The sequence below is a fragment of the Colobus angolensis genome, unplaced genomic scaffold (assembly GCF_000951035.1).
Source record: "Colobus angolensis palliatus isolate OR3802 unplaced genomic scaffold, Cang.pa_1.0 Scaffold33, whole genome shotgun sequence".
Classification (NCBI taxonomy): Eukaryota; Metazoa; Chordata; class Mammalia; order Primates; family Cercopithecidae; genus Colobus; species Colobus angolensis.
In genome coordinates this window covers 6329429-6356535 of record NW_012116599.1, presented here as the reverse complement: position 1 = coordinate 6356535, position 27107 = coordinate 6329429, and the positions used below count along the sequence as shown (strand labels likewise).

At 40.2% G+C, this 27107-nt stretch overlaps 1 protein-coding gene across 1 annotated transcript in view; it reads right to left on the bottom strand.

Annotated features, from left to right (window-relative positions):
- RHBDD1 (rhomboid domain containing 1) overlaps positions 1–27107 on the bottom strand; it is a 155284-nt gene that overhangs the window by 74507 nt on the left and 53670 nt on the right. The window contains exons 4-6 of the mRNA XM_011951930.1: positions 10230–10318; positions 8262–8318; positions 2711–2854 (exon numbers count right to left, since the gene is read on the bottom strand). Coding sequence (XP_011807320.1) covers positions 2711–2854; positions 8262–8318; positions 10230–10318 — 290 coding nt within the window. The remainder of the gene's footprint in view (positions 1–2710; positions 2855–8261; positions 8319–10229; positions 10319–27107) is intronic.

Below are 27107 nucleotides of genomic sequence, written 5' to 3'. Positions count from 1 at the left end.
TTCTGACTCCCAAAATGTAAGACCCTTCCTTTGTACCTAGATTCAAGTCTCTAAAATTGCTCTAAAATCATCAAGGTCATCAGAGGATGCTTTCCTCTACAGATCTTCCATGCTCATGTCTCCGAGCCCAAATTATTGAAGGAAGTCATTATTTTCTCTCTCTTTCTAAAAAAAACACCCGTACTACTAGTACTAACTTCCTGTATAGTTACTTATGGGGGCATATAGCAACGCTTTAGAAATAAAACTACAAAAAGTAAGCTTGCCCTCTTGCGTTTCCTTTCTCTTACTACATTTAACACAGGAGGTTTTCTATGTCTCACATTCAAATATTCTCACCCGGGCTACCTAATTTTTCCCTCTGATTTTTCATCACTCTTTATGAAGGTTTGCTACTTTAGAATATACATTTTTTTAGCCAAAGGTAATAATCAGACGATGTCCCCCAAATATAAGTCCAAAGCTTTCCTTTAATGCTGTGTTCTTTGGCTCTTGGGACTTTATCTGAAGTCAGCTTAGATGGGGATAGAGATACGCTGTATGAAGTCCACGCTGAGAAGTTTTGCCCTGCCCTACGTGTCCCGTAGTATTTCATGGATAGCCCAGTGGTGATTAAACCTCTGTGTGCACAGGAATAACCATCAGAATTTGTTAAAATACAGACTGTGGGCCCTTACCCCGGATTTCAGGATTCCATGGCTAAGTCATGCTTTTGAATGATTGTGATACTGGCAGTTCACTGACTACATGTGATACAGTGATTACAAAAATGGCTACAGTTCTCCACCTCTCCCTCTATCCATAACCATTGCAAGTGCCTTTGCTGTTCCTCCAAGAGGTGGAGACTATCTTCCTATCCCATGAATCTGAGCTAGTCTTGTTACCTGCTTCAGCAACTGTATACAGAATACAGTGGAACTGACACTGTGCCAGCATAAGACTTGTTGATTTCTGCACTCTCCTGTAAACCTTATGCTGTGGCCTGGTGAATGAGCCCAGGCTAGCCTGCTGGATGAGGAATGCGGCGTGGCATACCACCACCATCAGTCAGGCAGGCATGTAGAGGAAGCCACCCTAGAGCAGCCAGACCCCAGCAGACCACTGCAGAAACCTTAGCTCGCTAGCCAAAATCGGCTAAGCCTGGCCCAGCTACTTCACATACTCACAAGCAAGAATAAATGTTTACTGTTGAAATCCATGAGTCTCAGGGTGATTCTTTACACAGTGATAGATTACTGATATATCATCACAGTTCTGAAACTCTTCACCTGAGAAACACAGATTTATGCCTTCCTCTCCACTTCCCCTGCTACCTTCGTAATTTAGGCTTTCCTTTTTTGTCCAGGTTACTGCAATATCGTCTTCCAACTTGTCTCCCTGCTTGTTGTCATTCCCCACCTCCACGCACATTGTTGCTGCTAAGACTGTATTCCCTAAAGTCAGAAATTATATGGTTATAATTTATGTACTCTCATCATCTAGCATAATGCTTGGTACCCAACGGGTGCTCAGTCTTGTTTGCAGAACGACTGCTACTACCAGATTCTTATAACAGAGCTCTGACCACATCAGTCTACATGTAGACCTCTATTGGCATTTATACCACATACTAAATCCACTTTCCATTTGGCTTATTTAATTCTAGAACCCCTGTGATCCAGCCCCAGCCTAGCTTGCCAATCTTCTTCCCTTTCTTCTCTTATTATCCATTCAAAAGTGAGGGCTGGCGGAACATGACCCTAACTTCTATGCTGATGCTCAGACTTCTACAGAGAATGCCCGTCCACAGCTCTTCAAGTTCTACACATCCTTGAAGGTCCAACTCAAACGCGATCTCCTCTGTGAAAATCTGATATTTCTAGGTACGACAAAGCTCACCATCTTCTCCCTACCTCTAGCACTTAGCTTGAGCCTCTCTTAGTCACCTGATACTAGGGTTACCTGTGTGGTATCACATCTAGTAGGCATATGCCCAAACACAGATGGTTAACTTTTTGAGGGTAGGTTCCACCTTTTACCACAGTGTTCCCTATTGTACCTACCACTGTACATGAAACATAAAACTTTAACAAATGCCCTTTAAATGAATAGCTGATTTTTAGTCACTACTCAAACAATAAAAACAGTAATTCCCAAACTCATAATCCAAACCTAGAACAAAGATGTCAGAATAAATACAGCGTTTTTTCAGATATCGGTTTGTAAAAGAAACTCCTGGAAAGCCTGTTCAAAATACAAATTTCTAGGCTCTACCCTCAGACAGATTGGTTCAGCAGAAGTCAAACCTGAGCTTGAATTCTTAGCCCACGTGATGTTGAAGGAGATTTGTGGAAGGTTTATGGGCAATATTTTGATACTTAGTGACACTGAGCCTTCTTTACACATATGAATTCCAAAGAAAATCTCTTTTTTCAATCATGCATCTAAGAATTTTAAGTTTCTTGACTTTAATGCCAAAGCATCGAGTGCAGCAGGCCTATAAAAAGAATCACTTTAACAATACATACCCAGTCTGGCACCTTACTAGCTTAGGTTGCTGGGAATATGGCATCACACCCCATTCTTTGTAATCACAATCTGCACACATTTTTCATCTACGTATCCTTTTTCTGAACTATTTAAAATTTAATTTGCTACAAATAGCCCTTTTTCAGGCTACCTTACCACAAGAGGTATGCTTTAAAATAACTGAAGGGCACAAGACTCCTACCTCGGTCCCAGAGGCTGGCTCGCAAAGCTCTCTCAAGCTGTTCTTCTTCACTCAGTCCTGCTGTGTACGTGTCGTAGTTCCTGGGTGCTTCTTCATAGTGACCCGGCCTGCCATGCGGGTAATAATCCTGATATCCGGAGCTGCCTACAGGCACAAGGAAAAGGTTCTAGAACACAGCTATGGACTGTTGTTTTATACTTCCTGTTTTGTATAAGCAAAGACAAGCAAGTAAGGCACAACATTATTTTAGGTATAATAATTATCCTCAAAATAAGAAAAGATGCCAAATGGTGATCGTCTTGTCACGGTATCCTCAGTGCCCACCATGGGGCTGGACACGAATGAGTCCTTATGTGCTAAAGAGGAAAGGAGCTATTAATTCAGAGGGTAGTCAGAAGTCCTGGGGAAGAGACTGGAATGAGCTATTGATATATGGAGTGGATTCTTTCAGCTTAGAGCTATTCAATACTTGGAGAGTTTTCAGTGAACTCCTGGCTTGAGTCAAGAGAATGGTGGAAACAATAGTTAATAAAGTCTTAATGTCTTGTTGCTCTGTATAATGAGGGGCAGACCAATGTTTCATACAGATCCCACAGAATACTTCAGACAATAACAACATTAAGATGCAGCCAGTTTCTCTGCGATTGTAATTCTATGTCAGAGATTATAGTTCCCCCCCAAAAAAGGGTTTCTAGATAAAACAAGAAAGAAAATACAACTTCAAAAAAAAATAGTTGCTAGATAAAACAAGAGAGAAGCGACAACTTGGTCGTTAAATAATGCTTTAGGTACCAAACTTAGGTACTCCATTAATAAAGGTCAATAACAGAGAAAAGTTCATTTTTGCAAGATATTTCCATTGATCTTTTCAGTTTGAGTTTACTCCTTACATTTTCTTTAACTGCCAATAGTTAGAGAATTTGTTTGGAAGAGATTTTTGTTCCCCACAGAAGGTTACCAATCTCATTCTGGCATAAAGAGAGAGAAGTAAAATAGTCTGTTTGATTTTTTTTCTCTTCTTTCCTGCCATTATTATATTCTTTGAAATTGATGCTTCAAATATTTAAATAATGTGGTTTGGATTGCTGATGAAGATTCCTAACCTTTACTATGAGTCTTTGTGACAGATCTCCATATTATCCCACAGTACAGCAGTACAGGCCTGAGTTAGAGCTTTAATAGGGCTACAGAAAAAAATCACAATCCAGTCAAAAGAGGAACATTGAATGGCAGAATCTCATTAATTGAGATTTCATGCTTAGAATTTTTGATAGTTGGTCCTGAGGCTATTTAAAATTTACTGTTGTATTGTTTATGAATATTTACCTAATATGCAAGATTAAAAGGGAAACTGTTAATCGGCACTCTAGTAGACTTCATTTTCATATAAACAACAAATGACAAAACACACTAGTTTCAGCTGATAGCCTAATATAATTATGTTTATATAAATATTGGTCATGAAAAGTAGTTGTGTATATTGATGTTTTTAGAACAGCTTTATTGAGATATAATTGACATCCATACAATTTATCAATTTAAAGTATACAACTCAGTGGTTTTTAGTATATTTTAGAGTTGCACCATCATTACCACAATCAATTTTGGGCATTTTCATCACCCCCAAAAAGAAATCTGTACTCTTTAGCTAACAATCCTCACCCGCCCATCCCTTCTCCAGCTCTAAGTAAGCACTAATCTACTTTCTGTCTCTACAGAATATGCCTATTTCAGATAACTCATATAAACAAAATAATGTAATACGTGGCATTTTGTGTCTAGCTTATTTCACTTAGTACATTTTCCAGGTTCATCAATTTTGTTATATTTATCGGTACTTCATTCTTTTGTATGGGCAAATAATATTCCACTGTATAGCTTATACCACATTTTGTTTATCCATGTGTCAACTGATAGACATTTGTATTATTTCTACCTTTTGACTATTATGAATAATGCTGCTACAAACATTTGTGAGCAAGTTTTTATGTGGACATATGCTTTCATTTCTTTTGAGTATATACCTAGAAGTGGAACTGCTGCACCACATGGCAATTCTGTTAAACTATTTGAGGAATCACCAGAATGTTGTCCAAAGTAACTGTACCATTTTCTATTCCTACAAGCAGTGTATGTGGGTTCCAATTTCTCCACATCCTCACTGACACTTGCTATTATTTGCCATTTTATTCACAAACATCCTAGGGCATATGAAGTGGTATCTCACTGTGGTTTTGATGACTAATCATGTTGAGTGTCACTTTATGTGCTTATTGGCCATGTGTATTATCTTCTTGGAGAAATGTCTATCTAGATCTTTTGTCCATACTTAGTGATTGTGATAAAACTCTTCTAACTTGATTCTATTTTACTGAATGTCCTTGAAAGTAAAAGAAAAAGGAATGATTTAAATAAACATTAAATCAAATTGTTTAGGATTTTGGAGACTAATTCTGAAAAGCCTTGCCCCAGTGCAGTAAACATTAATGAGGATTTACTAAATACCTCTAACAACCCAACTTTCATATTTTCTCTCACCTGTTTCCCATGTCAAAATATTAACATTATTGATATTTAAAACAGGAAAAGGAGACAAGTACATTTTCCAAATCCTCACAATGGCTTAAAACTGAACTTGGATCTTACCATTTTAAATATGAACACTTATTCTTAAACTGGTCTCTATCCAATAGAATCAGAAAAATTCAGCCCCCATTGCTGCGTTGGGGAACACCCAGCCAGCAAGTTTCAGACCTTGAGAGTAAAGGAGACCATGGTAGTGTTTTTACAAATCTTATTTTTCATTCCTTATCAAAAAAAAAAAAAAAAAAAAAATAAAGTGAAATGTTGCGTGGAGTCACTGGTACAAAAAAAAAAAAAAAAAGACCTTTCACGTGAGGACAAATGGTAAAAACACAATTAATGTATCTTCTCCAGAAAGAATCAAAGAAAGTGGCAACCATTCTGCAACACTAATAGAATATTTATAGAGACGTCACTGAATAGCATAGGATGCTTCAGCAATCCCTGCATACAGAAATGGCCCAATTCCCTAAGAGTGCCAATTATTTTACTGGAATACAAAAAGTATATTGGGTAATTTCCCACACGGCTCATTATCACTTTCAAACCCCTGTGGAAAGCCATTCTGTTATGTAAGATCTAAGCAGCATTTCTACCTATCCACCCCCAAAAATGCTCAGTTAATTCAAAAGTCAAAATAACCCAAGGTCTCTGAATATTTGCTCACCATGTAGAAATTACATATCTACACAGAGTTTTAATTGCCAGATACACATGTGATGATTTGAGGCAACATTTTCTTGATGTAGAAAAACATTTTTCTTCATGCTATTTCTTATTTTAAAATAATCTAGCAGTTCTTCAATGAAATAAAGTCAACAACTCTAAACATCTGAATATTATAAAAACAAATTTGGTACTTGTCAGACAAAACATGGGGAAAGAAAATGGGAACGCTTTGGTGCCTTAAATCAGAAAGACCAGTGTGGTTAAAAGTTCTGTATCATCGATCATAAATCATCAACAGGACCCAAAATCTCATCAATATCTATTATCATGAAAACAGGTCTCCTCCCATAGGACCCAAAATTTTCTATGGCTGTTTCACTGGCCCAATGAGACGTTTTAAAATCTTCATAATAAACATTCCTGGAAAAACCTAGCAATCAAACAAATAAGATAAATAAATTTAAATTATGTCCTGAGAGGAACACTAGTTTAATTTTTTTTTTTAGTTGCATACTTAGGCTCTGTAGTAAAAGAAAATCTGGTTATCATTATTCTATTAACTACTCCATCTGTTCCTTATACACATACCAGGATTTCATGGCAAAGGAGATCAAGAAACACCACCAAGATTAGAAAAATTGGTAACAGCTTTTTAAACATTCATGAGGTTCTTCGACCTATAAAGACTTTCCAGCTAAGGACAGCCATATTAAGAATAAATCATTACTTGTAAGATATACATATGCTCTCATAAAAGTTCCCTAGATGGCCATTAGCATAGCCACCTGGCCTTATGTAGCTCTACCTTTGAAGAAATCCAATCACTTCAGAGAAAGGCATATAACTATGGTAATCTTACAGAGGTTAAAAGAGGTAAAAAGGGCTTTTTATTTTCGCCCTTCATTTTCTGGTCTCTGTGACTGTGCTCCTTCCATATAAGAAGGAAAGAAGCTGTTCTCTTCAGTTCTCTTTTTTAAAAAATAGAAAATAAATGGAGTGCCAGAGAGAGAGAGAAAAGACAGTAAGTAGAACTGCCTTATTTTGTAAGGTTAAATTGACAGAGTGTCAATCTCATATCCTTACACAGTAGAAAAGGCAGGAGCTAGCAATAAGATTCTATTGGAACACCCCCATACCCACTTGTTTACACATTGTCTATGGCAGCCTTCATGCTACCAGGACAGGTTAACTAGTTGCAGCACAGACTATATGGCCAACAAAGCCCTTACTGCCTGCAATATTAGCTGTTCGGTCCTTTAAAGAAACTGCTGCTAGTCTCAGCTTTAAGCTATAGTGGTCCTCAATTAATATAAATAGAAACACATCTTAGTTCATTTGGGATGCTATAACGAACAGCCATAGACTGGCTGGCTGAAGCAACAGAAATTTCTCACAATCTGGAGGCTGGAAGTTTATGACGCCAGCATGGTCAGTTCTGGTGAGGACCCTCTTCCAGGCTCCAGACTGCTGACTTCTTATATCCTCATGTGGCAGTGAGGAGCCTAGAGAGCTCTCTGGGGTCACTTTTACAAGGACATTAATCCCACTCATGAGGGCCCTACCCTCATGACCTAATTTTTTCCCCAAATCCCTACCCTACTAAAATCATCACATTAGGGGTTAGGATTTCGACATACCAATTTGGGGAGGGGCACAATCAGTTCATTGCATTAAGACATGAGTGTCCCAATGGCCATGGCTAACACCTGGCTGCCGGGCCTGATCTAAGATACTACCATGTAGTCACCCCGGACTGGAATGCAAAGGCTTTAGCCTAAAATAGGTCTTATGCTTTTAACAGCAGGTCCTTTCTATCTATTTACACAGGCACTTAGAAAAATACATTCTTCCTCATTAAGTCACATGGCATTTATTAGAGGCATGCCTATTTTAGCATCTTAGGGTATGCAAGGGTTTCCTGAATATACATGGGATGGGCTGTGGAGAACTATATAGCTAAAACCAACTTCTAACACTTTCCCAGCAGCTGAGTCTCAGACTGAGACTCGAAGCACCAAGGTCTAATATGAATCTTATCACACACAAGAGACCTCCTATCAATCATACCATGTTTTCATGTGTGAGTTACCTCCTTCCCTGGCCTTCCCTACCAACCCCACAAATATGCTCCCTAGGTTACCCCTCCAACTAGCTTCCAGGCATGTCAGAGGCACAGTTACATAACATGTGAACAACTCCACCACAGCATCAACTAGTAGTATCCTAAAGTACTCTGTAGAGCTGAACACTATAATTTTAAAAATAAGTTAAAATTTATTAAATGAAATAAAGTGCTTACCTGAACTATTAAAGTAGTATTGCTGTCCTGGGTAACCAACATTGGAGGAAAAACCGCCTAAACGTAAAAGAAATAAATATTTTAATGGCAGCCATAAAGTTTTAAATGCTAATTGTTCCAGTAATTAGGAACTTCTCTGGGACAAAGCCCAAGGTCATTTCAAATGATTTCTAAACACTTGTTAAAATAAACTCCCTTTTGTTTGGGGGTCAGCCCGACAGGGAAAAGAATGTGTGTGTGTGTGTGTGTGTGTGTGTGTGTTTGGGGGTGGGGAGTGGAAAATGAAACCCTAATTTACACTCACTGAAGTTCCTTAGTCTTTGCCTGCCAAAGTACCATGGCTCAGCTTTGATGCTCTGTATAAGCAGAGACGCTCTGGCTAAATGGAGAACCTTCCTCAAACAAGGGTGTTAGGAGAGCCACGTTCCTTCCCCTTCCTAGGGGACTTTACCCTTTCTTGTCCCTATAGAAGGCAGTAGGACTGTCTACTCAGTCAGTTTGGCACGGCTCAATGAAGTGAGGGAGGGAGGGCCAAGGACCACACCCTCAGGGTGACCCTCCTCTTCCAGGAGGCATCAGATGGCAGCTTCCACATGCTGGGTCATTTTCCATGGGGTTCCTGTGTGCTTCCATTCTCAGCTCGCAGAAAAAGGCCGAGTTTGCAGGCTATTTGCAAATTGCACTGAGTGTTCTAATTTTCCTATTTAATTTTCTATCGTATTTATTACTTTGAAAATAGAGTGGTGTAAAAACAAGTCTCCATTCATTTTTTTAAGGCTTTTAAAACTAAGAGTTTAAATGTTATAATTATGGGGAAAATCCTGTTTAAAAATTAAAGTACTTGCTTAAATTTCGTAACATGTCTGCAAAAAGCTTTACTAACCACTTCATTATGAGACACAGAAAAAAGAAACAAGACATTAAACTTCCGAGAATCATCTCTTTTATCAGTACTAATGAGTATTAAATTATATTGAAAATATCATAAAACTGGACATTTTCAATAAATGAAGTTCCCACTGCCTCCTCTAAATACATACAGTGGAAGCACATTAATAAGCCAATGCGGGAAAATGAGAATCTGCTTAGATGCAACACAGCCTGTAAAAACCAACCAAAAGTGAACACAACCTGCTAATAAAGGTGCCAGGGCAGTGCCTGGAAAGCTTTCTAATATCATGAATATTATATGGTTCTCAAGAAAACCAGTCATCAGCACAAACTGAACAAATTATTTACGGTTCAAGAAAAGGTAAAATAGTCTCAGAAGCTCTCCCATGAATAAAAGATGAAATAGTGGAACTCACTCTATAAAACAAGTGTTTGCAAACCAGTTTTCTTACAAGTCAAAATGAGAATCTCATTTAAAATTAAGAGGTCTAAAAAATACAAGCATTTCTAAATGAAATATTTTCACTGAGTATCAATTTGAAGGGAGAAACAAAATTTTAAAAAGCAGGAGCTAAGCTTCAAGCAGTAATACACTTGGTTTGGCCATGCATGAATGTATGGCTCATCCACCGAGGACCTGGTCATCAGTCTGAATTCTTTAAAATACTGGCCATGCACTTCAGTCCAGGCTTCGTTTTCTTTTTCAACTTTGCCTTGCACGTATATTAATTCATGGACTATTACAGAAGAATGCATTCTTTTAAACGCACTTTAGTTCTCTGCATTCTTTAGGAAATCATGGTTTTCTGCGGGTAGCATTAAGGTTAAGGGTATAAATGCATACTGATATTTGTCCCCTAAGAAAGTATCAGATTGAAAATTTAAGCGTGCAGCCTCTTTTGTGGAGCAATGTAAGGAATTGCACTGGTTGTTTTACCTTTTGGTTTAAAAAGAAAAACAGGCATATTAGGGAATTCCTGAGCTGAACCACAGGGAAACTTGGGGTTGCTCCTGTTCACATTAAAATGAAGATGAAAGTCCAGCTTGTTGTCATGCCAAAGGTGTTTTATTCTGTACCTGCAAGTGCTTCCATCATTTTCTTCAGAGGCCCTTGAGTGTACATTAGTCCAACAAGAATCCCAGCCAGATGCCCAGCGAAGGAAGTCCTAAGAGAGAAGGAGACCCTTTGTGAGTGTTTGTTCTGCTGCTGATCAGAGACATTCTGTCTCCTCATTAGCCCAGTGCATGTCAAGTAGTCACAGTCTGCAGGCTTTGTTCCACACCACGTCTTTTATGCTAAGCTGCATTTAACTTAACAATATTGCCCACCTTAAAAAAAAAAAGCACAATGAGTAACCACCACCACATGTTTCAAATGCAACACCCCTCCTTAAACAGGGGAAGTGGGTTGGCTCCTGCAGAACAGCGGAAGCATTTTGTCAAGACAAGTCATTACACTGCTTTCTGTTTTTCTCTGTACCTCTTATCACAAAACATAAATGGAATCAGTTTTCTCTGTTTGGCATTAAATCTGGAATTATCCAGCCATTGTGAGGGATGATGTCTATCTGTGTTACAGCAGGGCAGACTGCTGCAGTCTTCTACACCATGGATGAGTGAAGCAGAGAGCAAGTGAAACTCAGCAAAAGGAACTGAGATGCCCACCTGCATCCGCCAAAGTTGTCTTCATATTTATCTTCCAGTCACTCAGAACAAAGAAACACAAATTTAAATTTCAAACTTGAAAGATGAGTTAGGGCATGAAAGTGGTTTAACTCTTCTTAAACTGTCATCTAAAAGTGGCAATCACTTATAAAATCTATTTTCAGAGGTCTACTTTGACCCAAGTGGCAACACTCTTTGTGGAGTTCCCTGGCTGAATGATCTCCCGCCCAGCCTGAGTTTAAGAAATTACTGGGGATTCTCAAAAACCTCTGCATGTTACCACAAAAGTGGAGTTGGTGGGGGGGATCCCTACACAATGAGCTGTTCCTTATGCACTTGACCTCCATTTCCAGCTGCCCGCCGCCCTCTAGATACCCCCGCACACACATGCACACATCCACTGAAACCTTAAACTAGGCTTTTCTGCTGTGCCACTCCCACTTCCCCTTTGTAATGCCTCTCATACTCCTCCCAGCCTTCCCATTCCTACTGCTACAACCACGCTGCCATCTGAACTGTTTGGAAATGCCCAGTATTGGGCACAGAGTGAACCCCAGATGAATGTGTGTTGAATGAGTAAAATAAATGAAAGAGAATCATCCAGCTGGTCTCCCTGCGAGCCGGCTCTTGCTCTCCAGTGCATCCAACACACAGCCATCAGTTATCCTCCTAGGGCAGAAGGCAAGTGGCGTCACTGCCATCCTCTGAAATCCACTGGCTCTCACAGAATACTCCAGTGTGTGTTCAAGCCCTTCCAACACTTGGCCTTGCTCATCTCTGCAAAGTCAGAGGGTGGAGACCCTCATCATCTACTACATCCATTCCCACACGCCCCACTGTCACATCCCCCAGGCACTCTCTGGCCACAGGCTAAGCCAAACGGCACCTCTGTCAAAAAATCCCACCCCAGTTGAAGAGTCGCTCTTTCCTTCTCCTCCCTCCCCTCAGAGTCGCTGCTCCTAATTTATTATGGCACGAAGCCAGTCTGCTGGTGGCAAAGTGCTTACATGTCTGCCTGCCCATCTGTCTCTCTCTGTCACACATAAACTCCCTGAGGGCAGCAATGGTATCTCATTCATACATTACACAAAATTAGAAGCCTAAAAAAAAAAAAAAAAAAAAGTCAAGCAAATGAATGCATTCCCACAGCCTGGAATAGTGACCTCTCATTCCAGAAGGTGGGAAACTGAAAGTTATGAAAGAGCCCGATGGAGACTCCAACAGCACAGCCTTTATGTGGCTTTCACACATGTATTCCAAACATCCAGGACAGTGCCAGGCACATGAGAGGCACTCAAGGATATGTTGAGTAAATGGCTCAAGTGTGCCAGGACCATTTCACCAAGACCATCAGGAGGTAAGTTAAAACCACTAGATCTTCAGCTCAGGGTGCTTGCTGAGCCATGGCAGTCACAGAGCTAAGAATCCACCATTTGGTAACCTACATGAGACTCAGAGTCAAAACCAACACATTTCGCCTACTATGGCAGCAGCCTAGGAGAGAGTTCCTGAAACACCACAAGCAAGATGGTTCTGAGTAATTTTCATTGTCTCTAAGCTACGAAAAGACTGGTTGGCTCTCAGGAAAAGAACATGCAATGAAGAACACTTAGACAAACAGGAGTCTTGTAAAGAGAACAGCATCGATTCTTGTTCCCATTAGCTGATTAAATGACACTATTGCCCAAACAAGCCCTTATATACATGCACACGTGCTAAAAGTCATGGCATATACACGTGCGTGCACACACACACACGCGTGCACACATACACACCACATAAACGATCATTCCCTCAGGAGGGCATTATTTTCATCAAATATATCTACTGAAACAGGAGTTCCCTGACCCCCCCTTGCAGGATGTGCCACAGGGGTGTGACTTGTCTGTCTGGCAGCCATGCCTGCTTAAACCCCTTACGGGAAAGGGAGCACACTGATAGACAGGTGCAGGGGCTGGGATGAGTGCTCCTAGGCTTCAGCCCCATGGCAATATCCAGGGGTGTGTATTTGCGATTCCTGAAGCCCAAGTGGGTGTGTGTTACAGCGTACTCTTTTAGCTTTGCCGTCCACAGTCAGCTTACGTGTTAGACAGCTCAGTGGACCCTCTGACTTTTCACAAAGGATGAATGTGAAGCTTTTATTGGGTGATGGAGGTGGCTCAGTGGGACTGATGGGGAGCTGGAAGTGGGATTGATGGGGAGCTGGAAGAGGGATGGAGTGGGAAGATGGTCTTCCCCTGGAGTTTGGCTGTCCAATGACGTATCTCCTCTCCGATCGTCCCCAGGTAAACTCCTCTCGGCATTCCGATGTTCCTCTTCACTCTGTTGCGCCATTCTCCTGTTCTTCTGCTCTTCTGTTCATCTCTTTGTCTCCTTCTGGAGCCTGGGGTCTCAGGTTTATATGGGTAGAGGAGAGCGGGTCATGGTGGGCCAAAAGGCAGCTATTGGGTGCAAAAACAGGAATGCCTGTTGCCATTTAGGGCTATGGGTTTCCAGGATTGATGGTGGGGCCTTTGCTGGGAACTGCCTTCTTCTATCCACTGTTTCTGTCTCCTGTCCATGTCAATACTTCATATATAATAAAAATATGGGATTAAACATTTTTTCCCCATTTTCTGGCAAAAATAGTAGGAACTATACTTTTAGCTCCCCAACCACACTAAAAAAAATTGTATAGTAGTCCCCCATTATCTGCAGACCCCCAACTGGATGGCTGAAACCATGGATACTACTGAACCTTACATATACTATGCTTTTCCGGTCTCATAATCGTAACAGCTACTAACTGACTCACGTGTGGGTAGCACAGACAGCATGGACACACAGGGCAAAGAGATGATTCATGTCCTGGGTGAGACAGGGTGAGATTTCACCACGCTATGCAGAGCAGTGTAAAATTTAAAACTTATAAATGGTTTGTTTCTGGAATTTTCCATTTAATGTTTTTGGATCAAGGTTGACTGGGGCTAACTAAAAACGCAGAAGGCAAAAATCACAGATAAGGGAGACCACTGTACTTATTTTATTCTATGCTCAGGCTCAGTACAATCTGCCACCTATTAATAGCTCTAAGAACGACAAAGAAAGTGGCAGTCTGAGAGATACAAAGAAGTGGCCAGGACCAGTTAAAAATATAATAATAACTTCAATTTAGATGAAAAGAATATAATAATATCAGTATTTCTGAAACTCTGGTTTCAAATCAACCTTCATGGTGAAGCATATATGATAGAAAATAACATAGAAGGAAGTTTCAATTTAAAACTTCAACCTATTAGACAATTAATCTTGAATCTCATTTACAATATTGAGTACAATACAGTGAAATGAATTTCTTATCTATCTCTAAATGGTTTTCAGAAGTTTGAGTTATAATCTAATTGCCCTAATATAATTTCAAATACCTAGGGAAGGGAGGCTGGCAGTCCAGAGAACTCACTGCATCACACTCCAACATTCAGCATTTTCCACCTATGTTCCATCTCAAAACATTTAACTGGTCTTGTTTCATTTAAGCTCTATAAAAGTGTTGAATTTTAAAATAAAAATGAGATTATGATCTCATTCAATCAAAACTGAGAATCTCTCAACATTACACACACACACACACACAAAACAGGAGAATGAATTTCACCAATGTAAAAGGAATATAAAACTCATTTTAAGAGGTAAATTAACTTTCTCCATGCTCTTGGTAACCATTTGACAAATCACTTCCCTTCACCCTCTAAGAGATACCCACATGTTGAGCGAAAAGACAGATGGACCTGCACACGGGGAGAAAACTGAACTGGGAAGGTGGGTCCACCAGTCCTAGGGTTAGGGACTTTACCCCTGAGCTGGGGATGCTGTGGAGACTGAAAGAAGCCCTGGGCTTTGGAGGAAGATGATCCATCTGAATGCACTGATCAGTGGCTGGGATCTACCTTCAAACGTAACAGCATCAAAACCAGATTGGGTTGTTACAACCATAATTAGACGTGCTAAACAGAAGTTGTGAAGCTTGCGGTCTCTGAATAAGCCTGTGGCTTCATTCTGTTCTTAGCTATACGTGGAAGTTGCCATCTGAAGCAGCATGCAGGGACAACCCTGCCACTAGGAACAACTTCCTTTTGACCTTACTAGGTCTTAGGCTAGGACTGGGGATTTGGTTATGACCTACCACCCTCTATCCTATTCAGAGTAATTCCCTCTGGGACAGGACCACCACCAACTCTACATCCATGACCACAGCCTCTACAGTAAACAGCCTGACACTAACACTCAGTACATAACTACCAGATGAGAGAAAGAGTGGAATTTAAATTACACATAAAATACATGTATCTAAAATACACTGTATTAAAAAAGTCACGTTACATTTGTATGTCTTTTTTAGAAAAATGTCTAGTCAAGTGCTTTACTCATTTTTCAATTGGGTCATTTGTTTTATTGCCATTGAGTTATAGTTCTTTACATATTTTGCATATTAGTCCCCTATTAGATATATGATTTGCAAATATAGTCTCCATTCTGCAGGTTGCCTTTTCATTTTGCTGTTTCCTTTGATATGAATGGGCAACAGCTACATGAAAAGCTGCTCAACATCACTAATCATCAGGGAAATACAAGTCAAAAACCACAACGAGATATCGCCTCACATGTGTGAGGATGATTGTTATAAAAAATCAAATGATATAACAAGTGTGGGCAAGGATGTAAAGGGAACCCCGATACACTGCTGGTGGGAATGCAAACTGGTGCAGCCATTATAGAAAACAATACAGAGGTTCTTACAAAATCTAAAAATAGAAATACCATATGATCCAGCAATTCTACTTCTGGGTATATTCCCAAAGGAACTGAAATTAGTATTTCAAAGAGATATCTGCACTCCCATGTTCATTATATCATTATTCACAATAGCCAAGATAAAAAAACAACCTAAGTGTCCATCAACCGATAAAGAAAATGTGGTATGTATATACACACGCATCCACATGCAATGGAAATTTTATTATTCATCCTTAAAAAATAAGGAAATCCTGCCATTTAAGACAACATGGACAAATCCAGATGGCGTTTTCCTAAGTGAAATAAGCCAGATACAGAAAGACAGATACTGTATGATCTCACTCATATGTGGAATCTAAAGAAGTCAAACTCATAGAAACGGAGTAGAACAGTGGTTGCCAGGGACTAGGGATGGGAGAAATAGGGGGATGCTGATCAAAGGCCACGAATTGTCAGGTATAAGATGAATAAGTAAGAGAGCTAATATACAGCATGGTGAATAGAGTTAATAACAATACATTACATTGTACACTTGAAATTTCCTAGCAGAGTACATCTTAAGTGTTCTTACCACACACGTGACAATGCTAACTACTTGAAGTAATAGATATATTAATCAGCTTGGTCATGGTAATCACTCTACAATGTACATGTCATCAAAACATCACATTATATACCTTAAGTATATACAACATTTATTTGTCAGTGATGCCTCAATAAAGCTGGGGGGAAAATACAAGTTGTACATAGTCACCAGTTAATACTTATTTTAGCAGGAAATCTCACTGGTATAGATAATGACTGAATGCAGCCTCCCGCTGTCCACCCCACCACATACACTTGGACAATGTATTACACAAAATATCTGTTCAATTAACCAAAAAAAAAAATCTATTATTATATCTTAAAATTGGTAACTTAAAAGCTTTATTTCTTCTGTTAGCTTAATAGCGACTTTCTTTAGAAAAATCGAAACTATAATCCAATACTGCCTGTGATACTGAGATACAGTCACACCGGCCAGGCACACCACTGCTGCCCTTAGCCACACAGGTCATACAATGCACATTCAGACTACAATGAGAAGAAAAATAATTTTTCCAGGGTCACAATGATTCTGCAAGGTAACCAATAACGTCATATTCAAATTCAGATCATGTATCTCAACTTGAGAGCAAGGTAAGTATTGATGTAATTTCACTTTAATAAGGAACAATAACTTAATCCAGTAGTTCTTAAACTAGTTCAAATTCTAAGCACCTTTAAGGGTCTGATGAGAGCCAACAAGCCTGTCTTCAGAAGAACTGTGTAAACACAAAGTGCATCACCTGTAATTTTAGGAAGTTCATAGATACCTTGAACTCCATCCATGGACCCCTTCTTAAAAACCTTGACTGAGGTGAATAACTCATCACAAACAAGAATTTCAGACATCAGCACCAAACCAAAGTTGTTCTATATTTAACTGGAAAACATCTTGTTAGTACTCAAATCATAGCACAGAGGAAGCCATTTATTCTGATTACTCAAGTTCATTAACTTATTGTCCAAATTCCTTGTCGTGTCATTGCTTCTGTAATGGTGCAACTTATTTCTGGGTTCAGTTTCCTCCCTGCCAAAATACAATGTTTCACACTTCTTTCAGTTAATATTTGAGGGTAAAAAATTATCCTAGTCTCTGTATGTCTTAAAAGGTCTTTATTTCAGCATCCTATTTTGATGACAGGTATAGGGTCTACTGCTGCTGATAATGAATGTACTGTCAGTTGGAAAGTCATTCCTCTGTAGGCAATCTGCCTTTTCTTTCAGCTTTCAAAGATTTTCTCTTTATTTTGGACATACCATCTTTATACCACAATCACTGTAGCTAGTTGTAGATTTATTTAACCTGCTAAGATGTGCTGTGTTTTTCAACATGAGGTCTCATGTGCTTTTACAATTCTGAAAATCCTCACTCATTACTTTTTGTCCAGTGGACCTCTAGATATGCAGCACTTGTGTATTTCCTGATGCAGAGGGGGTGCTCAATATATGTTTATAGAAAAAAAATTTCAATAAAATATGAAAGGGTTACAATCAAATCAATGTTGCTATACATTATTTATATGGGATAGTGATAGTAGAAAGGCAATTTTGGAGCAAAACTGAGATTAAGATATTATTGTGGATTTAAATTATGCAAACTAAATATGAATATTATTAACACCAACAGACAGTGTTCTTTCCTATCAAGCCAGCTTAAGCTGCTCCTCATCCATTTAAGAGGCTATTGTAAGGCTGAGTTAAGTGGTTATGCAAAATGTTCCTGCTCTCATGTGCCACTGTGACAGAATCAAAAACTAGAGCTATGACTGAAAGCTGTGACAAGCTATGAAGGCCCTCCTCTATTAAACGGCAAATTCTTTCCACAGTTGAAGAGGTTGTCCTCTCAAGCAAAGCTCAGAAAGCAGAAAATGTATTACTCCAAGACATAATCTTACTATGTATGCAGAGCGAATGACCTCATTAAGGATACAACTTGGAGACGCGATGTTGGACAAGGTAAGGGAATGAGGTAGGGTAAGAGGCAGTCAGCTAGAAGTGGCCTATTGTACTCTCCACAATTTCCTCCTGTAAAAGCAGTTAATAGCAGGAAGGGGCTGCACTGATCAGAAGCTCTGGGGTGTGGGGATCTTAATAAATGGTCCCGGATTTGCAGTACTAGCAATGAGACGTAATACAAATTTTTCAGGTTTTTGAACGCTAACGCCACTAGGAAAGGTTTTGACAGGATTGCTTCTTCTCAAGAGAAACTGTTTTTAAACCTCTTGTTTTCTGTCCTTGATGCCTACTTCAACCATGACACCAGCATGATTGAATGACCTGGTCTACATGCTCTCTACCGTGCATCCCTTGCTCCCTGCACCTTGGTCCTCAGAAGTAAAACCTAGCCATCTTCCAATATTATGTCCCCCAAAGGCAGCTATACTGACAATACACCCTCTACAATCCATGATGATTTAGTAAGCATGGCACCAACTGCAGACACAGGGATGGAAGCTGACCACTGACATTTACTTGAGACCCAGATAAACAGAATCTGGACAAAAACAAGGGTATTGGAAAAGTAGCAGAAACCTCTTTTACAAAAGAGTTTCCAAGGTAACAGACAATGTTTAGTAATTCCTGGGCTCTCAATTCCATGTCCCTATGCCTGGTAATAAGACAATTCCCTGAGCTGGTTCAAGTAGGTACATTCTGCCATGGCTTCGATGTCTGTCCCTCCAAAACTCATGCTGAAATTTAATCCTCGTTGTAGGAGTATAGGGAGGTAGGGCCTAATGGGAGGTGACTGAGTCATGAGGGCAGATCTCTCATGAATAGATTAATATCCTCCCTTGCGAGTGAATGAGATCTCACTTTTAATAGTTCCTGCCAGAGCTGGTTTGGTGTTGTTGTGTTTTGTTTTTTGAGACAGAGTTTTGCTCTTGTTGCCCAGGCTGGAGTACAATGGCACAATCTCGATTCATTGCAACCTCCGCCTCCTGGGTTCAAGCGATTCTCCTGCCTCAGCCTCCTGAGTAACTGAGACTGCAGGTGCATGCCACCATGCCCAGCTAATTTTTGTTTGTTTGTTTTTTTAGTAGAGACAGGGTTTCACCATGTTGGTCAAGCTGGTCTGGAACTCCTGACCTCAGTGACCCACCCAACTCAGCCTCCCACAGTGCTGGGATTACAGGTGTGAGCCACCGTGCCTGGCCCAGAGCTGGTTCTTAAAGAAAGCATGGCACTGCCCGTCTTACTTCTTCCTCTCTCCCCATGTGGTCTTTGCACAAGCTGGTTCTCCTTCACCTTCCACCATGAGTGGAAGTAGCCTGAGGCCCTCAGCAGAGGCTCAGTTTTGAACTCCAGCTGGTAGAACTGTGAGCTAAATAAACCTCTTCTCTTTATAAATTACCCAGACTCAGGTATTCCTTTGTAGCAACACTAAATGGAATAAGACATATTCATTCATTCACTCATCAAATATTTAGTGACTGTAACATAAACAAGACAAACATGGTCCTTGCCTCCTGGCGTTTAAAATCTAGAGTGGAGGAGACATGGATGGATGGGCAGACAGACAGACAGACACAGACACACACACACACACACACCCCAAACTGTGTTAAGTGTAAGAAAGCAAGTCTACTTTACTTAGAACTGTCTGGGATGGCTTCTCAAGGGGTGTCATTTAAGTGGCACTGCAGGATTTGGAGCTAGCATGCTCAGAGGTGGGAATGGAAGCTTCAGGCAGGGACAAGCACATATGTAGCAGCTTGAGGCAGGAAGAATTTGGTATTTTAAAACATTGAGATGGTCAGGTATGATGGTTAATGCCTGTAAACCTAGCATTTGCGAGGCCGAGGCAGGTGGATTACCTGAGGTCAGGAGTTCAAGACCAGCCTGGTCAACATGGTGAAACCCCGTCTCTACTGAAAATACAAAAATTAGCTAGGCGTGGTGGCATGTGCCTGTTGTCCCAGCTACTTGGGAGGCTAAGGCAGGAGAATCGCTTGAACCCCAGGGGCAGAGGTTGTAGTGAGCCAAGATTGTGCCACTACACTCCAGCCTGAGTGTTAGTGGGGACTCTCCCTCAAAAAAAAAAAAAAATTGAGATGACTAATAGTAAGCAAGAAATATGGGCAGGCACAGGGTACTGCATACATTTAGAAACTCACAGTACATAAGGCCTGTGTGCCATGTGCCTTATGTGCCATAGTAATGAACTTGAGTTGTTTTCCAAGTACAATGGAAGGCCACTGGAGGATTTCAAACAGGAGCATTTTTAGGAGTGATCTATTCTGCCTGCTGAGAGAACAGACCCTAGAGAAGTAAGAATGGTCAAATTAAGCAGAAGACAGGTAAGGAAAATAATGTAGTCCTGGTAAAAGATTATGGCAGCTTGGAGGAAAGTGGTAGCAGTGGACTACAGAAATATTACTACTACTAGAACAGATCTTGATAGGACTGCTTCTATCTCAGCAAGGGTAACGGATGGATCTGAGATGTATTTTAGAGGCAGAGATAAAAGGACTTGCTGATGGACTCAATGTAGAGGGCGAGGGAAAGGAAGAAATCTAGGCTTCTGGCTTGTACAACTAAATGGACAGTGGAACCATTTACTGAGATGCAGAAGATTGGGAAAAGGAGGGTGAGAGACAATGCAAGAGCTCAGTTGTTTTCTTCCCTTTGAGAGGCCTGTGGGACAACGAAATAGAGACAACTAATTAGAAGGTAACTAGGTTGCAAGTTGGAAGTTGAGAGGGAAGAATGATTCAAAATGTTGCTCCCATATTTCATGTGTTGATTCCTAGATTATATACAATTATAATGTTACATATTTATACATATTATACACATGCACAAATATACATAAACATAGCTAAAAACAAGATGTAAAGGAAATACATAAAAAAATATTAACAGGTAATATGTGGGGAACGTAACATCCCCCTTATTTTCCAAACTTCTTATAATAGTGTTTCAGTAATTTCATTTATTTTTAAATGCAAAGGGAAAAGACACCGAGCAAGGCTCTCATTTTAAGAACAGTACTTCTCTTGTCAATGTGGTGGATAAACTTAAACAGTTTTGCTATTGTTGGGGTGAGTTGTTAAGAACACCTTCCTCCATTTGGCATGGGCAAGTGTTTCTAAATAACGCTCTGGATGAAAGTCATAATCATTAGCTTTGCAGTATTACAAAGTTTCTTTAGGATCTGTGTTGTTATTTAAATGTCCTTCAAAACAAAATGACAGGTTGTACTAAGTTAAATAAAAGCAAAGGTAAGTGAAATCACACAAAATAACTGGACAAGAATCTCCCCCGACTCCTTTAATTGGGCACAGAGGCTAAAGAGTCAGTGAGATTCTGTGAGGCTAGTGTTCTTTTCCTCAGACACTTCATGTAACCAGACACATCCTAGAGTTCCCTACCCTGTATCTTCCACATTCCATGCTGAGTAGCTCCCACTGACCACAATCCTCTCCATCTTCTCTGCACCACCCCTTCCCACCCATACCCCAACCGCTTAGAAAAGTAGTCAAGAGCATAGTTGCTGGGTGAGACTGCAGGGCTGACTGCTGCTAGGCAGCAGGAGAGCTCAGAAAGGTTGACATGGCCTGCAAAAGTGCTAGCCCAGCAGTCTACATGGTTGCCTAGCTCAGACTTCACCCTGGCTCATGTAACCACGCCCTCATCTAGCCCATTTTCACCACTGTGACAAGTGTGTCTGTCTAACCAGCAAACCTGATCCTAGCCCAGAAGCCCTTTGGTAGCTCCCCAGTGTCTCTAGAATAAAATGCAAGCAAGGCTTGTTAGGCTCTTCATGGACTTCTGTCTGCCTCTCCAGCCTTCTCTCTCCCCTCTGCCAGGGCTCAGCCCTACCACAACAGGGGCTCTAGCCACTCACCAACGTAAGCATCCACCCTTCAGGACTTTGTATGTGCCATTCCTTTTGCCCTCCATGTCCCCCAGCTCCTGATCATGCCGGGCCAGTGGGACCACACTCCCTCAGGACTTGGCAGAGGCTGCTTCTCTGGATCCTGCAGTGGCCCCTGTGCTCCTCTAGCATGCTGAAGTTTCCCTGTTTGTTGATTTGTCTGATATCACCCTGCTATTTAATTCAGTGACTTTCAACCCAATCACACCCAATACCCCCTTATAACCCAAATATTTTGTAATGCTCCTTCTTGAAATAAAATTTATGAGTAACACATCTTATACACTTACTTTTTAAGGCACAGATACATATACAAATATACAATCACAAGTCAACATAATATCCTAGCTATAAAAATAAGAATAAAAAGTAATAAAATAAAATATTATGAATTATAGGCTGGGCGCAGTGGCTCACGCCTGCAATCCAAGCACTTTGGGAGGTCGAGGGGGGCGGATCACTTGACATCAGGAGTTCGAGAGTAGCCTGTCCAACGTGGTGAAACCCCATCTCTACTAAAAATACAAAAATTTGCCATGTGTGGTGGTGCACGCCTGTAAATCTCAGCTACTTGGGAGGCTGAGGCAGGAGAATCACTTGAGCCCAAGAGGCAGAGGTTGCAGTGAGCCAAGATGGTCTCAATGTACTCCAACCTTGGCAACACAGCAAGACTCTGTCTCTAAATAAATAAATAAATAAAAATAGTATGAATTACAATTGCTCAGACACACCACCAGCAGGAGACATATAAAGTAGCCCTTTGCTTGCACCTATGTATGGAATCCTCATAAATATGGGAATAACAAATGCAGGTGGCTACAGATGCAGGCTTTTTGTGACTCGAGTACCACATTCAAGGTTCCATGGGTAATGTGAGTTTACATGAGGTTAAAAAACTCTTGATTCCAAATAAAGCAAAGTACAACTTTCCCTCACTTTACATTTACAATTTATTAATATAATTTTCCTGGAAAAGTCACTGTATATATAATCCATGTCCCCCCAAAAACTGCTCTTCATATGAAAAGCACACTTAGGTTTTAGGCTCAGATAATCATAAACAGGTTTTTCATTTACATGAATGTCCTTTCGACAGACCAGGTGTGGGTAGTGCTGTGTGTAGAGGATCGTTTTTATTGTGGAGGTCTGTCCTGTAAGCTGCAAGACAGCTAGTACCTTTGGCTCCTGTACCCCAAACGCCAGTAGCACCCCCCGCTAATCATTAGGATTACTAAGAACAACCCTGCAAATTTCCAAAATCCCTCCTGGGGACAAAGCCCATCCCAGTGGAAAACCACTGGCTTAGCACACAAAATATGCTTATTAAATGTTCGCTGAATTGATGACTTTTAATCATGAGGCTTTGAAACTATTTCTTTTCAAAGTACTTCTCATGTGATTATACTATGCACAAATTCCAAGGATTCCAAGTCAATCTACAACATATTGAACTGATATGCAAGAAAAGTTCCCACCACAACTGAAATGCACATGGGGAGTTGAATATTTGAAAGAGGCTATGATCACTTCCACATTGCACTGTGGTAGAATAAATGTGACTTGGCACAGGAAAAATGCTCTGCCATCTGCTATTACTATAGACAAAAATATTTCTGGATACCACATGAATGATTATTTGCACATTACCTCCAGAAAGTAAATATAAAATGAAAGAGAAGTTGGATTGTTTATAGCCTGATTTTAACATGTGCTACTGGTATGAAGCAAATAGATATCCCTGTGAGTTCAGTCTTTTGGAGGTATTTTTACAAGCAATGCCATAGCTAGAAATTCCATGGCCCTATGGTAGATGGACTCTCTAAGGTTGCTCTAAGTCTAAAGACTGACTTATTGATCTTTGTTAAAGGAAGTTCATCATACAGATACATGAAGAAGAAAGAATGGCAGGAAATAGTCTCAAATAGAACTGTGGAAATGCTGTCTAGTGTATTTCCTTGTATGCATCATAACATGAATGAACTCACTGCCCTTCCCAGGTTCTAGTCATGATCTGCTGGTTCTCAATCCTGGCTGCACTTTAGAATCCCTTAAAGAAGTTTTACAATTTACTGCTCCTTGGGCCCCACTCCCAGAAATTATACAACGTTGGTCTGGGGTAGAGTCCTGACATTGTTGTTTTTTTTTTTTTCCATTTAGTTATTTTTTTGAAATGTTGTTTTTAATTCCCCAGGAAATTCCAGTGTGTTCAGGCTGAGATTCATTGACCTTAACTCAAAATTTAAGTTCTAATGGTGAGATTTCAGTTGCCATATTGGGCCAATAAGAAAAAACATTTCGAGAGTAGGCAAGATTGCACCTCACAAACTATCCCATAGAAGTGGCATCTGTTTCCCTTCTTGGTAAGTTGGTCTTACTTATTCTATTCTACTGTAATGCTGCATAAGAATTAAGTATAGCTTTGAAAATGCATGCAAGGAAACATGAACTTATTTCAAAAGATTCACAAGTTCTTTGTACTTATAAAAACCTGATACCTCAAGTCAGTGTACTCACATGTACAAAAAGTCATATGCACATGGCCAAAGATGATGAAAGTAGAAAGTTAAGATAACCCCTGAATTCCTAGAGCCAACACCAAGATTAGGACAAAAACTGCATTGTAAAGTTAGCCCATAATTTCAGAAAAAGTAAATTCTGCTTGTGGTTAAATCTGGTATGAATAAAAATTCTGACTATGAAAAACAGACATGCCCCATCTACTACATGACTCAGAGACCTGAATGTGCCATCAACATCACATACTGCTCTGTAGCAGCTTTCTGGTATGTCTGTAAGGCACAGTTAATGTTAAACAAAGAGCATAGAACCACTAGCTAGAAAGTTCTAAAAGCTGCCCATTTGAGCTGAATCTGCTTATGCAATGCAAGCTGCTAGGCTAAACATTTAAAAGTGATCCTAATTAAGCCAGGTGACGCCATGGGCTTATCTCAGAGTAGTGTCACAATCAAAGAAACACAACCCCACCTCCAGCGGAGGCTTAAGAGGTGCAGATAGTCCGTCATCTTCCTGGCAGCCAGAGCACAGGCATGTGACCTGCACTGGCCAATCAGATACCCTTTGTATCTAATACTGAGAGTCTAGTGATGACGGTCTAATGAAGCACTGACCAATGGCAACAAGCAACCTGCCAGTTCTTACAGGTTCTTCCAGTCCAGGTCTTCAGTATTCTCAAAAATTCTAGAAGCTACCTGATATCCTTCCAGTAAGTCTTTTTATGGTTCAGTTTGCCAAAGTTTATTTCTAGGGTTTCCAACTAAGAATTCTATTGGTAGGGTACAGATACTTATACAAATGCCAAGGAGACAGTGGCTGCATTTTCTCCAAGATTGCCAGCATTAGGATGTAGGAGATGCTGATATCAGCTCTGTCACCATGCGGAGAGAACTCTTCTGAGAATGAAACTGGGCAGAAAGACTTTAAGATGACCCCTGGTGATCCCTGATTCCTGGGTATTCACGCCTTGCATAGACCCTTTGCCATGAGCACAGGTGGAACCCGTGACTTGTTTCTAATCAACAGAATACAAGTCACTTCTATGATTATGCTATTAATATTACGTAAGACTGTAATTTCTGCCTCACTAGCAGACTCTTCTTTGCTGAAGGAAGATACCACATTGTAAGCTGCCCTAGGGAGACAGTCAAGTGGCAATGAACAGAGGGCAGCCTCCAGCCAACAGTGAGGCTGTTAGTCCAGCAACACAGAAGGAATTGAATTCTTCCCACAATCACAGGAGCTGGCATTGGATCCTTCCCCAGTCAAGCCTTCAGATAAGATTTCTGTACTGACACCTTTGTTGCAGTCTTGAGAGAGCCTGAAACCAAGGACCCAGATAAACCATACCTAGACTCCTGACCTATTAAACACTGTGAGATAGTAAATGTGGTTGTTTTAAGCCACTAGATTTGAGATCATTTATTACATAGCAATAGATAACTAACACAAAAGCCAAAACAGGGGTTGGGGGTGGGTGGTTAGTGAGATAGAGCCAGGAGGGAGAAACAGAATCCTAATGACAGTAAGACCCTGAGTTTCATCATATCTGAAGTTCCTGGAACCTTAAAGTACACCACTGAAAATTTTAATAGTGTCCTTTTCTTTGATCACATTTGCTTGAGTTGGGTATTTTACTTTTCAAAAAAATTTTATTTTAAATGTTTATGGGTACATAATAGGAGTATATATTTACGGAGTATATGAAATATTTGGGTATGGGTACACAATGCTTAATAATCACATCAGGGTAAATGGGGGTATCATTCACCCCAAGCATTTAAAATAACTAAAAGCGCATAATTGGACTGCATGTAACACAAATAACTGGGTTTCTTTAAATTATAACCAAAAGACTCCTAGCCAAGGTGCCAAAAGATAACAGAGGCATTATAGAATCCAGCAGGCCTCAATCTCTCAAAGAGAATTTGGCTAAACACTCTATTTCAGCTCCAGGGTAGGCAGACCACAGGTGGAATGGAGGACCTGATGATTCTAGTAAGAGTCAAGAATGTTACCACACTGAAGAAATGCTAATGCAGATGTTCATCACTGAGTGAATTCCCAGAACCTTATAACAGATACAGCTCCATTCCTCATGTGCAGGAGATAATAAAAATATCGTAAGAATTAAAAGAGAAAATACATACAAAAGAATCCTGTAGAATGGCTGACACATTGTAAGTAAATGAAATGTGAGTCAAAACTCAAATATCTCAGTGTTTTAGAAACAGATGCACTATTTTTAAGTACTCATTTATTATGTTTTTTAAAGGGCTCTCTAAAATCTGTAGTTATGTTATTCAATAAGTTGTTAGCAAACACTTTCAAGGGGATTCCACGATTTACATAGTTCTGGAAGACGTGCACATGCCCTGACTGGCTTGAGCTTTAGCAACTTTCTCCTTGCACCTGCAGGTGATAGGTCAGGGACATGGAAACGGCAGCAGCCTGCCCATCAGCCGGACACAGACTTCAGCATTCGTCTTGTGCAATCTTTTAATTCTCCCAACAAGTCCATGACATGGGTACTATTACTG